This window comes from Lagenorhynchus albirostris, chromosome 15, assembly GCF_949774975.1.
Source record: "Lagenorhynchus albirostris chromosome 15, mLagAlb1.1, whole genome shotgun sequence".
In the NCBI taxonomy this organism is placed as follows: domain Eukaryota; kingdom Metazoa; phylum Chordata; class Mammalia; order Artiodactyla; family Delphinidae; genus Lagenorhynchus; species Lagenorhynchus albirostris.
In genome coordinates this window covers 22,548,303-22,560,530 of record NC_083109.1, presented here as the reverse complement: position 1 = coordinate 22,560,530, position 12,228 = coordinate 22,548,303, and the positions used below count along the sequence as shown (strand labels likewise).

General features: G+C 42.1%; 1 protein-coding gene across 2 annotated transcripts in view; it reads right to left on the bottom strand.

Moving 5' to 3' along the window:
• Positions 1-12,228, bottom strand: part of SAMHD1 (SAM and HD domain containing deoxynucleoside triphosphate triphosphohydrolase 1) — a 62,896-nt gene that overhangs the window by 2,138 nt on the left and 48,530 nt on the right. Inside the window, exons 12-16 of one of the 2 annotated variants that reach the window (XM_060124605.1) lie at positions 11,119-11,258; positions 10,237-10,332; positions 5,087-5,191; positions 4,384-4,521; positions 1-1,793 (exon numbers count right to left, since the gene is read on the bottom strand). In XM_060124605.1, the coding sequence (XP_059980588.1) occupies positions 1,770-1,793; positions 4,384-4,521; positions 5,087-5,191; positions 10,237-10,332; positions 11,119-11,258 (503 nt within the window). In that variant the 3' untranslated portion in view covers positions 1-1,769. The remainder of the gene's footprint in view (positions 1,794-4,383; positions 4,522-5,086; positions 5,192-10,236; positions 10,333-11,118; positions 11,259-12,228) is intronic. The other variant, XM_060124604.1, reaches the window with a different exon arrangement.

Below are 12,228 nucleotides of genomic sequence, written 5' to 3'. Positions count from 1 at the left end.
AAGAGAGAGAAACTAGAAATAGAGAAAAGCCAGTTTTCATGGTTTTTGCGAAGGCCTCAGGTACACGTATCTTTGTCCTGCAGACAGATTGCTTCTGGACAGACTTACTCTTGCGAAACCCCAGACTGTATATATGCTCAGTGTGTGGGCTGAATTAGAAACGCCACGGTCCTAGCAAGGGAAGAGCCCTCAGAGCAAAAGCCACCAGACCTAATCTTTTCACATGGCTAGGTTTTACGGCCCTCTCCCTTCACACACTTCCACGGAACACACTCTGTCCTGGTTTTCCAGGAGAAAGAGGGTCTGCACTGGATCCCTGCTCCTCTCTTTCCTAGTCTCCCCTGTAATAAACGTCCCAGGCCTGTAAGACGGCAAAGGGGGTAAGGACAGCATGCGCCTGCAGAACTTGAGCTTTGCTCCACAATCAAGGCTATAACTTTGGCCCCATCAGCACTGACTCCACCCAAAACAAGGGATGGTGTCAAAGTGAAGTGACTTGAAAACAAAGAGTGTGAGAAGCTAGGCCCTCTAACACCTGACTCTATCCTGAATCGTTCTTGAACTTGTGGATGGATTCTCGAGGTTATGTGAGGGTACAGATCTGTGAGAGCCTTTATTGCACTAGCAAGAGAACGCTTGTGATAGAATATCGTGGCCTTCATTTGCCTACTTGCTCTCAGATCCACACTTCGCCTCCCTCTGCTGTGCTGTGTAACAGGAGCTGCTCTTGTGAACTACGTTTCCCAGCTCCCGTGTCTACTGGCCTCCAGTCAGGTTTGGCCGATGGGAGGCACTGGTGGGAGGCTGGAAGAGAGGGGGGCAGAGAAGCCAGGGTGTCTCTCCCCTAACCCCTCTGGCTGGGTACAGTGGCTGTGATTCTGCTGTGGTTCTAGCTTCTGCAGGTGGCCCAGCACCTGGACTCCCACCTCCTACCCTAGAGGTGGCAGCAGCTCCCTCCTGTTGTCTCACTGTGCTGTTGGCCCATTTAGCTCTTCTAAAGCTTTCAGATCTCCTGCCCCGTATCACATTTCTTCTGCTGACCTACGCTGGATCCGACTTGATAGAGCTATTATTAAAAGCAGCCACACTATTGCCATGACACTCATATTCGGAAGACCCGTACCTCAAGTCAACATGATTTGTTTTCAAACTCGTCTCTATTTCTACCAAACATCCTTATCTCTACCCGTTCTAATTTCAACTCTAGTGAACTTTATGAACGCCGACCTGACTATGTCCCTTTCCTGCTTACACACCCCAGGGGCTCCCACTGCTCTGGTGCTCTTGGCTTACAGCACTGTGCACAGTGCCCCGCCCCATCCCTAAATGCACCCTGTTCTCTCTCACCTTCCGGCCTCCCCCCCACCCGCCTTTACCCAGCTGACTCCTCACCCATTCTTCAGGTCTCAGCTTCCAAGTCCCTCTTTAAGTAAGCCTTCCCCAACCAACCAGACTTAAACCCGGCTCCTTTTTGCTCCTCTAAGACTGTCCACACTGCCCCTGACCCCAAAGCACTTACCACACCATTGTGACTGTTATTTACTCATGTGTCTGTTATCCCCAAATAGAGCGAAACCTGTGGGAACTGTCTCAGGTACTGTTCCATCCCTGGCCCCTAACATAGGGCCTAGTGAAAACACTCATTCCCTGACTGAATGTATCTGGATTTAAGTCACTATCACCACATGGCTGAACTTGAATAGCCTCTTGTCTCTGCTTCCAGTCTCTCCACGTTCCAATCCATCTGCTGCTAGAGTTTTCCTTCTTCATCAGGGGTTTAGTCTCCTTAGAAGCTACAGTACATAAGACAGACATACTTCCTTATTTCCACTGGTCTCACTCTAGCTGGAGACAAAACCCAGAAGTAAATATTACAGCAGCATGGTAAGTCTTGAATACTCTGCCCACCGTACATAACAGTAAATCTTTCTTAGCTGATTACCCACGCTTCTCCACAATCCAGCCGACTCTACCGTTTCCATCACCTCAACAATAAGACTTTGAGGCCCCCAAACACACCCAACTTGTTCCAGTTGCATTTTTGTGTAGCTCCCATTTCTCTCTGCTACTCATCCAAACACAATCCAGCCTTCTGGATGTAGGAGAATCCTCCCTCCTGCCTAAGACTTTTCTTTCTTCCTTTTTTTTTTTTTAACATCTTTATTGGAGTATAATTGCTTTACAATGGCGTTAGTTTCTGCTTTATAACAAAGTGAATCAGCTATACATATACATATATCCCCATATCTCCTCACTCTTGCGTCTCCCTCCCACCCCTATCCCATCCCTCTAGGCGGTCACAAAGCACCGAGCTGATCTCCGTGTGCTATGCGGCTGCTTCCCACTAGCTAGCTATTTTACATTTGGTAGTGTATATATGTCCATGCCACTCTCTCACTTTGTCCCAGCTTACCCTTCCCCCTCCCTGTGTCCTCAAGTCCATTCTCTATGTCTGCGTCTTTATTCCTGTCCTGCCCCTAGGTTCTTCAGAACCTTTTTTTTTTTTTAAGATTCCATATATATGTGTTAGCATATGGTATTTGTTTTTCTCTTTCTGACTTACTTCACTCTGTATGACAGACTCTAGGTCCATCCACCTCACTACAAATAACTCAATTTCGTTTCTTTTTATGGCTGAGTAATATTGCATTGTATATATGTGCCACATCTTCTTCATCCATTCATCTGTCAGTGGACACTTAGTTTGCTTCCATGTCCTGGCTATTGTAAATAGTGCTGCAGTGAACATTGTGGTACATGACTCTTTTTGAATTATGGTTTTCTCAGGGTATATGCCGAGTAGTGGGATTGCTGGGTCGTATGGTAGTTCTATTTTTAGTTTTTTAGGAACCTCCATACTGTTCTCCATAGTGGCTGTATCAATTTACAGTCCCACCAACAGTGCAGGAGGGTTCCCGTTTCTCCACACCCTTTCCAGCATTTATTGTCTGTAGCTTTTTTGATGATGGCCATTCTGACTGGTGTGAGGTGATACCTCATTGTAGTTTTGATTTGCATTCCTCTAATGATTAGCGACGTTGAGCATCCTTTCATGTGTTTGTTGGCAATCTGTATATCTTTGGAGAAATGTCTGTTTAGGTCTTCTGCCCATTTTTGGATTGGGTTGTTTTGTTTTCTTTTGATATTGAGCTGCATGAGCTGCTTCCATATTTTGGAATTCAGCACCACCAAACCAGCTATACAACAAATGCTAAAGGAACTTCTCTAAGGCTTTTCTGACAGCTCTCCCAAAGCTCTGAGTCCTAACAGACTCACCTGTGTCCCTCCCTCTGGCATCTGACAAAGAGCCGATGTACTGGGCTACTCTTTCACGTCTCACCTTTGGTTTTTGTTTCCTTCAGCACCCAACACGGGGGGCGGGGGTGGGAAGCAGCTAAGGTGTTGTGAGAGACAGCACTAGGCCAGGAAGTAGAACTCTGTTTCCCACCTGCCTGCCAATCATATTCATTCAGTCAACAAATATCAACTGGTCACATTCTCTGTGCCAGGCACCCACCATGTGCAGGTCAATAAGGGACAATTTCAACAACATTCTCTATGGGATTGGCAACTAGAGAATTTAAATAGGTTATAGGTTTGGGAATGCTGAGTTTGAAATAAGTTAGAAAACTTATTATCAGTTATATGTGGCCTTAAATAAGTTAAAGCTCAGCTTTGGTAACCTTCTCTTCAAGATGAGGACACAATATCTCACCCCCCCAGGGTCACTGGGAGGACTGGGTGAGACAACTGGTGAGAACACTGTCAAGTACTATTCACATGTTCACCATCTTAAACTTTTATTATTAGGACAATAGTGATAAACAGAGCACCCACTCACAATTGCTGTAGGAAGAAACTGCTGGTGGACACAGGTTCAGGCATTTTAAAAGGAAAGCTTAATGTGGAAAAACCTTTTTCTCCCAAACCAAAACCAAATGACATTTTTTTATTTATTTACTTTAAACTTTTAATTTCATATTGGAGTATAATTGATTAACAATGTTGTGTTAGTGTCAGGTGTACAGCAAAGTGATTCAGTTATATATACACATGTATCTATTCTTTTTCAAATTCTTTTCCCATTTAAGTTATTACCTAATATTGAGCAGAGCTCCCTGTGCCATACAAGGTCCTTGTTGGTTATCCATTTTAAATACAGCAGTGTGTACACATCAATCCCAAACTCCCCAACTATTCCTCCCCACTACTGTTCCCCCCAGTAACCGTAAGTTCGTTCTCTAAGTCTGTGAGTCTGTTTCTGTTTTGTAAATAAGTTCATCAAATGACTATATTTAAATGAGAACTTTTCAGAGGGATGTAAGGATTGCTTGCGTTTTTTACTTAAAAATTTGTGCAACATATGTGAATAATGTCACCCACCTGTGGCTTGGTGAAGTCATTGATTAAACACCACTGAACGAAATGCTGTTGTGCAGCGTAGAGACTCCTTTTATCCGTCTTCTTACAATAAACTCGAATCAGCTGCTCAGCAAATACCTCTGGCAAAAACTGTGAAACCTTTTTAAAGAAGGAAAAATTTCACTGTCACCTTGAATTCACACACTGAAGAGAGATCAGCTGTTCCTAAGCTCCATGCTTGATGTTATATTAAAAGCACCATGTTGTTTTGCTATTTTATCCCAGTGATAATCCAGAGAAAAGAATTCAAGGCAGCTGTCATATTGCAAAATGTCCCGCAATTTTATGTCCATTAATAGAAGATGAAAGGTTTGTATGATATAATTACATGAAGATGACTGACTCTCACACAGAAGATCTGCAAATACGCACATTTCACTTAGATGACTTCAACCATATGACACTCCCTTCCCACCAGACTTATAAGCTAGCCTCTAAACCAAAAAACAGAGCTTTCTTCTGTGTTTAGCAAACAGGATAAACTGGCTCTTAAGATGGTCTAGGCTACACAAAATCAGGTATACTTTAATTTTAAAGATATGCTTCTGCTTCTTTTTTTTTAAACAGTACACATTGACTTTAGGACTCAACCTGAAAGTAAAATGCAATTTACTGTGAAGTTCCAAATGCCACTGTCGTATATTTGTTTTACCTAAGTAGTTACCTGATTTTTAGTAATCATGATTGCCTGGCTGGGCTCACTCTTACAATAGAAGCGAACATGATCAATAGGATTCTTGTCTTCCATTCCATAATCCATGTTGATAACCTTAATACAAGCAATAAGTAAGTGATCGTGTACATAATAGCAATGAGAGTTCAATTCAGGGTTGTGGGGCATCACAGGAAACGAAGCAGAGCTCTCTGGAGGTTGAGAAGTAGGAGCCCTGGTAGGGTGGCTCATAGCGGAATAAAGGTAGCTCTGGTGCATGACCCATAGGGAATTGGTCTTTGAAATCTGGGTGGGGTGGGAGGGGTATTTGTGCTTTCAACATAAGTAGGGTATAACGTCAATACCTACTATGTGATAGACACGTGGCAGGCACTGTTGTGTAGAGATACAAGGACGCTTGATAAAATCCCAGCCCCCGTAGACCACATGGCCTAGACTGAGGTAGAACAAATAATTTAAAAAGTAACTATCGGGAATTCCCTGGTGGTCCAGTGGTTAGGACTTGGTGCTCTCACTGCCGGGCCCGGATTCTATCCCTGGTCAGGGAACTAAGATCCTGCAAGCTGTACAGCCTGGCCAAAAAAAAGTAATTATCTAGCACCATTTGTTATAAGAGCTACCAAGGAAAAGCAAATGGTACTGTGAAACTTTGTAACCTGGGAACCTAGTAGTCTGGGGCTCCTAGGCAATGACTGGAAATGTTTTCCTGGGAAAGTGACATTACTAATAAGTGAGCAGGAATTAACAAGGCCTAGGTAGGAAAGAAAAGAATTCCAGGCAGAAGAAACAGCTCTGAAGCAGAGAGGACTGAAACTTGTCTGCTGGTTTTAGTAGCACTGAAGTCATTGCTGATCTTAGTGACAGTAGTTTTAATACAGGCAGACGTCAGAGATATTCCAATACATGCAAAGTGCAATAAAATGACTTGCAATAAAATGAAATATAGCTGTATAGTGATGGTGACAGAGAAAAGGTTCAGAAGTAGATGAGAAGGGACTTCCCTGGCGGGCCGGTGGTTAAGACTCTGTGCAGGGGGCACGGGTTCGACCCCTGTTCCAGGAACGAAGATCCCGAAAGCCATGTGGCGTGGCCAAAACAAACAAACAAACAAACAAAAAACAAGGCAAAACAAAAAAGAAGTAGACGAGAAATGAGAGAGAAGACAACTTTTGGAAGTTTGGCTGTTACGAGAGGCAAGAGGGGAGAATATGAAGCGGACTGTGGTACCCAGGAAAGGTAAGGGGACCCAACTTTTCAATGAGTTTAACCCTGAAGAAGAGAAGATGGGTAAAGAGGAGTGCAGGGTTTGTTATTTTCTTAAGATGAAAGTCTGTTTAACTGCTGATGGGCAAGTCAAAGAGAGAGAGGAGAGAACGCATACTGTGTGGTTCTGCAGACGTTCTGAGACAAATTGCTCTCTGGCTGCACTGCCCAATGGGGTAACCACTGTCCATGTGTGGAGTTTTACAATGTCAAGTCATTAACATTAAATATAAGATTAAAATTAGTGCTTCAACTGCAGCAGCCACATTTCAGTGCTCAATAGACATGTGTGGCTAGTCACTACTGAAATGGACAGCACAGATACAGACCATTTCCATCACCACAGGAAGTTCTATTGGACAGCCCTGGCCTGGAACACAATTACAAGGGTTACCCTTAGCCTTTTGATAGGAAGAGAGACACTTCCCCACTGTACCAGAGCGAAGTCTGAACACAGCTGCACGTGGAGGCAGACGGTGTAGGTGGAGAGAGTTCCTATCTAATAACCTATATTTTATCTCTGAAATAAGAGCTAAAGTGGAGTTAGTCACTGAGAGTGAATACAGTTGGGGTTGGGAAGCAGGGCTGGAGATTTGGGAGGAGTGAAGATGGTTTGAAATAGTCACTATGGAGACTAGGAGAATTGCACTAAGCTTGCCAGAAAGTCCAGAGGGCCCACCTAGGGTTGGTGACCATGAACTGTCATTCAGCGTTTTGCGAGGGAGTTGAGGGTAATTGCAGAAAATGACTGAATTAATGGAAACACGATCTAAGTTAGATTGGGAGAGAAATAAAGATAGAAGATCACTAACCAGCTGGAAGAAAGTCAGGAGACAGTAAACTGGAGGTCCTGATGAGCTAGGAACAAGTAAGGAAGGAAGAAAGGGGTTTATGGACAGAGATGGGATGCTTCAGTTAGTGATTTTTAGAGGGAGGGCATTTTCAAATGTTGATAAGGTTCAGAGGTGGAGGGGATAAGGTCACTGAAGATGAGGATAAGGAGATCAGAGTTGGCGCCATGTGGACTATGAAGCCACTAAGGATGATGGCAGGAACCGGAGTAGACTGGAAGGCTCTGCACCATGCCAAAACCTGCAACCAAGAGGACAGGAGATGGTTTAAGGATGTCAGTCTCAGAGGAACAGGGATCTTGCATGGGGTCTTGAAGTGGTACTAGGGAACAAGAGGACTGATGAACAGGAAGGTCTCCTGACCCTGAGGAATGTGCTTTTCCTGAAAGAGCTGCAGGGGAATCAGGCTCTCAGGGGACAGCCAGGCTGCAACAAAGGCAAAAAGATAGTCAGAGAAGAGGCTAAAGATAGAGGGGAGTTAGTTAATTACGGAGTGGAAATTCCAAAGGGCTCCAGGGACAGGTTTGGGACAGGGAAGAGATTGGAAGTGAAGTAAGGGGAAGAAATAGAGTAATGTGGTGATGACGGTACAGAAAAGAACAGATGATAAGAGGGGCTTATCCTGTGAGTGGTGACTGAAGAAAACCGGTATATGTGCTTTGCTGGCTATGCTGCCAGTGGCCTGTGAGACAAGGGTGGACATCTGAGATTCAGCCATGGTCCAGAAGTGAGACCAGGGGTCTGCAGTACACGGCCAGCCCTCCCACTCTGCATGGTCTACTGGCTTTGATAGCTGCATTCCTTTATCTGTGAGGGAAAATTGCTCAGTCCTCCCCACGGTCCCAGGGCTGGTGCTGTCACAGGTCTCTCTCCTGGGTGTTGTTTCATAAGGGCGGGACCTGCTGCAGCACTGACATTTTACCCATCGTGCTAAGGCATGAACACTAGTCAAATTTTCAACAATCTAAGTGCCACTACCTCTTCGGTATTTACTTCCTTGGCTTTAGAATAGTAATAAAAGGCAAGCCCTATTTTCTTCATAATGCATAACTGTAAATTCCTCCTTAAAGCAGATTTGATAAAACCATTATTTTCCAGAAGGGCAATGTTATACTGAGATCCCGTGCTTAACCAAGGACTCAAGAGTAAAAAAGTAGCTACAGACCAACAACAATGAATCTTTAATTCTAAATAGTACATTATGTTTTATAGCCCATTACATAATCATAAAAGTTACTACATACAGTCCCCAAAGGGGCCATGTATGGTAAGATGCACCACGTAAATATATTACACTGTCAAGCTATAACTAGATGCTAATTCATGATAAGACATTTAATTAGCAATTTTATTGCTTTCTCAGAATACAGATAGGCTTTACCCATCTTAAAATGGAAAGAGTTTCAGATTATGAAACTCTTGTACCATACTCACTATAAAAAAAAAAAAATCACCTGCAATTCCACCACTCGGGTAGAAACAGTGTTAACATTTTACTATTAATATATCCAAAATTTTTTCAATATGTTCACTGCACACACATATTTAAATGTAATGTATATACATTTAAAGAAACAAAATCATTCTGTACGTACTTTTTTTCACTTATTATAAACATCTTTTGATGTTAAAAACAACTTTTAATGTTTGCATTATTCCACTGAATTTCCTATTGAGAGACATATATAGGGACTTCCCTGGTGGTCCAGTGCTTAAGACTCCACGCTCTCAATGCAAGGGGCACGAGTTCGATCCCTGGTTGGGGAACTAAGATCCCACATGCCATGTGGCATGGCCAAAAAAAAAAAAAAAAGACATACACATTTTTCCCCTAATTTCACACTATAATAAAGCCACAATAAATATATTTGTGCTTTTTTTTGAAAAACTGATCACCTCCTTTGGACAAATCCCCAGAATGAAACTGCTGGGTCAGTTAAAATTGACCCTAGTTTGGTCTCTTGTATCAATTTACACTCCCATTTTCACATACCTTTATTATCACAAAATCTTATAAAAAATTTTTTATCTTATACGTCTGATAATCAAAAAACTCATTGCATCAATTTGCCTACAGGTTAACAAGAAAGTTAAACTTCTTTCATGTCTATTGGCCATGTGTATGTCATCTTCTCCTATGCATGGCAGCCACCTGAAGTACCTCTGATCCTCTATCCATTGGGAGATGGGGAGGTGGGGGACCGACTAGGAGTAATGCCTGCACTGAGGGCAAAGGGCAGACACGTGGGAGCCCAGGGATAACATTCTGGAGAGTGAAGCCTTTCAGAGCCTCAGGAAGTCAGGATGTGAGATCCCTTTATTCTGGTGGAACCTCATCTAATGAAACAGGAAACTGCAGCCTGATCTGCAGATCTGAGGCACTCCATCACGCAGTCAAGTGAATAGAGAGAGGGTCCAAGGGCAGTTCACTCACTGTGTCCCTCGGCAAAGAATGGTTATGGAGAGATTGCCTTTTGCTCAAAGATGCATCAGCAAGAGAATAACAAATGAGAGGCTTATGGAAAAAATACACAGAGAACACTGTCCTGAGATTTCAGAGGAGTAGAACTCTGAAAAGAATTTCTTAGAGGAAACAAGAAAATGTGAGAAAGCCGTTTGGCATTCTCATTAGGATATAAGAAGACACTACATCCTCTATGAAAATAGGAGTCAAAAAGTCTTAACTTTTTCTTTTGTGTGTGTGTGCAATTAAAATATTATTGGTATGTATTACTTTTTTGATCAAGAAAACATTCAAAAATCACTATATACAACATTCTATTAATGACATGACCACAATTACATAAAAATATTTACAATATTGACATAAAAATGTCAAAGAAGGTTTTAAAACTGCTTAATGTTAGTTTTTTTCTGTGATATCACAGGTGATTCTCTTTCTTCCATCTTTCTGTATTTTCCAAATTTTCTATAATGAACATGTACTACTGTTATAATGAGGGGGGGTAGCGGTGCTTTATTTTAAATAAATTCTTTGCTTAGTATGTTATTGGACTAACTACTTACATCCACTATGAAATCTTCAGCCTTCAGTTCAGGTTCTAGCACCATGTCACTGGGTTTAGCACTGGCGACCCCTTTCGGAAGGCTTTCGTAGTTTTCCTAGAAAAGACGAGGCTCCTCATGTTAGAACTCCAGTTCTTCATTCTACAGTGTTTGTGTCACAAAGAGGTTCCCTCTCTAAACACAGTACTTTACCAAAAAAAGTGGGTAGAGATTTCCCTAACAAATATATGGTTTCTGCCTATGCCATCTTTTAATCAAATCACAATAGTGCGATTTTCATAACAGCATTTCACATTGAAAAAAATGTGGCATTAACGTGTTAGTAAAACAAGAAGTAAAGTGTGACCCAAGGAAGTATCATGAGGCGGGGTGTGGTTATCAGTGTGGCTTTTGTTATGCGCTTTCTGGCAAAGAGAAAACCCTTCAACAAGCAGGAGAGATAACTGATAACTGAACTAAAGAAGGCAAGCAAGCACCATCTGTGAGAACCTGATAGTCTGCCAAAGAAGGAAGTAGTTAAAGCAGGTCCTTAGAGTGTCAAAGAAGCTCATGCAGATACCTCATTTTGAGGCCCCTTTTACTCACATTCATTTTCTTGCCTTTGGGTCTAGACAAAATTTGAGGCTCCCCTCTCACTTCTGACATGAGAGAGTAAAGGTTTTGGAGTAAATGAGACCTGGCTTTGAATCCTGGCTCACTAACCGTGCTTCCAAAGGCAAATTATTTAATCTCTCCCAAGCCTCGGTTTCTTCATCTGCAGGGCAGGGCTCAGAAGACTGATGTGAAGATTAAGTGAGAACGTGTAAAGGGCTTAGAATACAGTCGTGGTATTGTGATGGGCTAATGGTTTCCTCCTGGGGGTCAGAGGACCTTTCAACTTACCCTTTTAATCTTTATTTGTCCTATAGGCTGAGTCTCACCCACAAACTTGTATAGATTACGGCATTCAATTTTCTTTAAAATCGCTCGTGCAGCATCCAATTTGGGATCAGCAGAGTATAAAATCTCCAGAAAAATGTTATCTGCCAATTTGATGAAATTTCAGTTACATTAAAATGAAAAAACAAAATTTTAAAAGACTCATACATTGCTGTATGACTCATACATCGTCTGAAATGATTTCAAGCAGTTTACAAACGTAGGTACACTATGATTATAACAATGTGAAAAAAAATTTTAAAGCCTGGAGTGAAAAAACCTTTGTAAAAGTGTTGCAGTCAATGTCTCATATTTGCTTCAAGGTAATCTAATAGCGGGAAAGGGGAGAGATGAGACAAGACTGCACTGGAGTTGATGACTTGAGACTGGGTTTTAGGTACAAAGGGGTGTATTAATTTATTGTTATGTTGGTTTTTAAAAATTATTTATTTATTTATTTTTATTTATTTGGCTGCGTCAGGTCTTAGTTGCAGCATGCGGGATCTAGTTCCCTGACCAGGGATGGAACCCAGGCCCCCGGCATTGGGAGCTCAGAGTCTTAACCACTGAACCACCAGGGAAGTCCCTATATTATGTTTTTTTAAAGAGAATGATACTTAAGGATTACAAAATTATGTCTGAGATCTGCTTCAAAATGGCCCAGGGTCTGATGGGGTGAAGGGAAAAATGAAGCAAAATTGTCATGCGTTGATAATTGCTGCAGCTAAGTGATGAGGCTAAGTGATGTAAATTTCCTTAATAATAAGTTTTTAAGGGAATTCCCTGGCAGTCCTGTGGTTAGGACTCTGTGCTTTCACAGCCAGGGCCTAGGTTTGACCCCTGGTCGGGGAACTAAGATCCCTCAAGCCTCGCAGTATGGCCACAAAAAAGAAATAAAAAAAGTTTTTAAAAGTTTCATTCCATGATGATAGAAGGTAGTTTATTTTCCTTCTTTCTTTTTCTTCCAACTTTTTATTTTGGAAATTTCAAAATAAAATACCTTTCACTGAAATTTATCCACTGTTAACATTTTCCCACATATGCAAACACTCTCTCTGTGTGTATGCACATAAA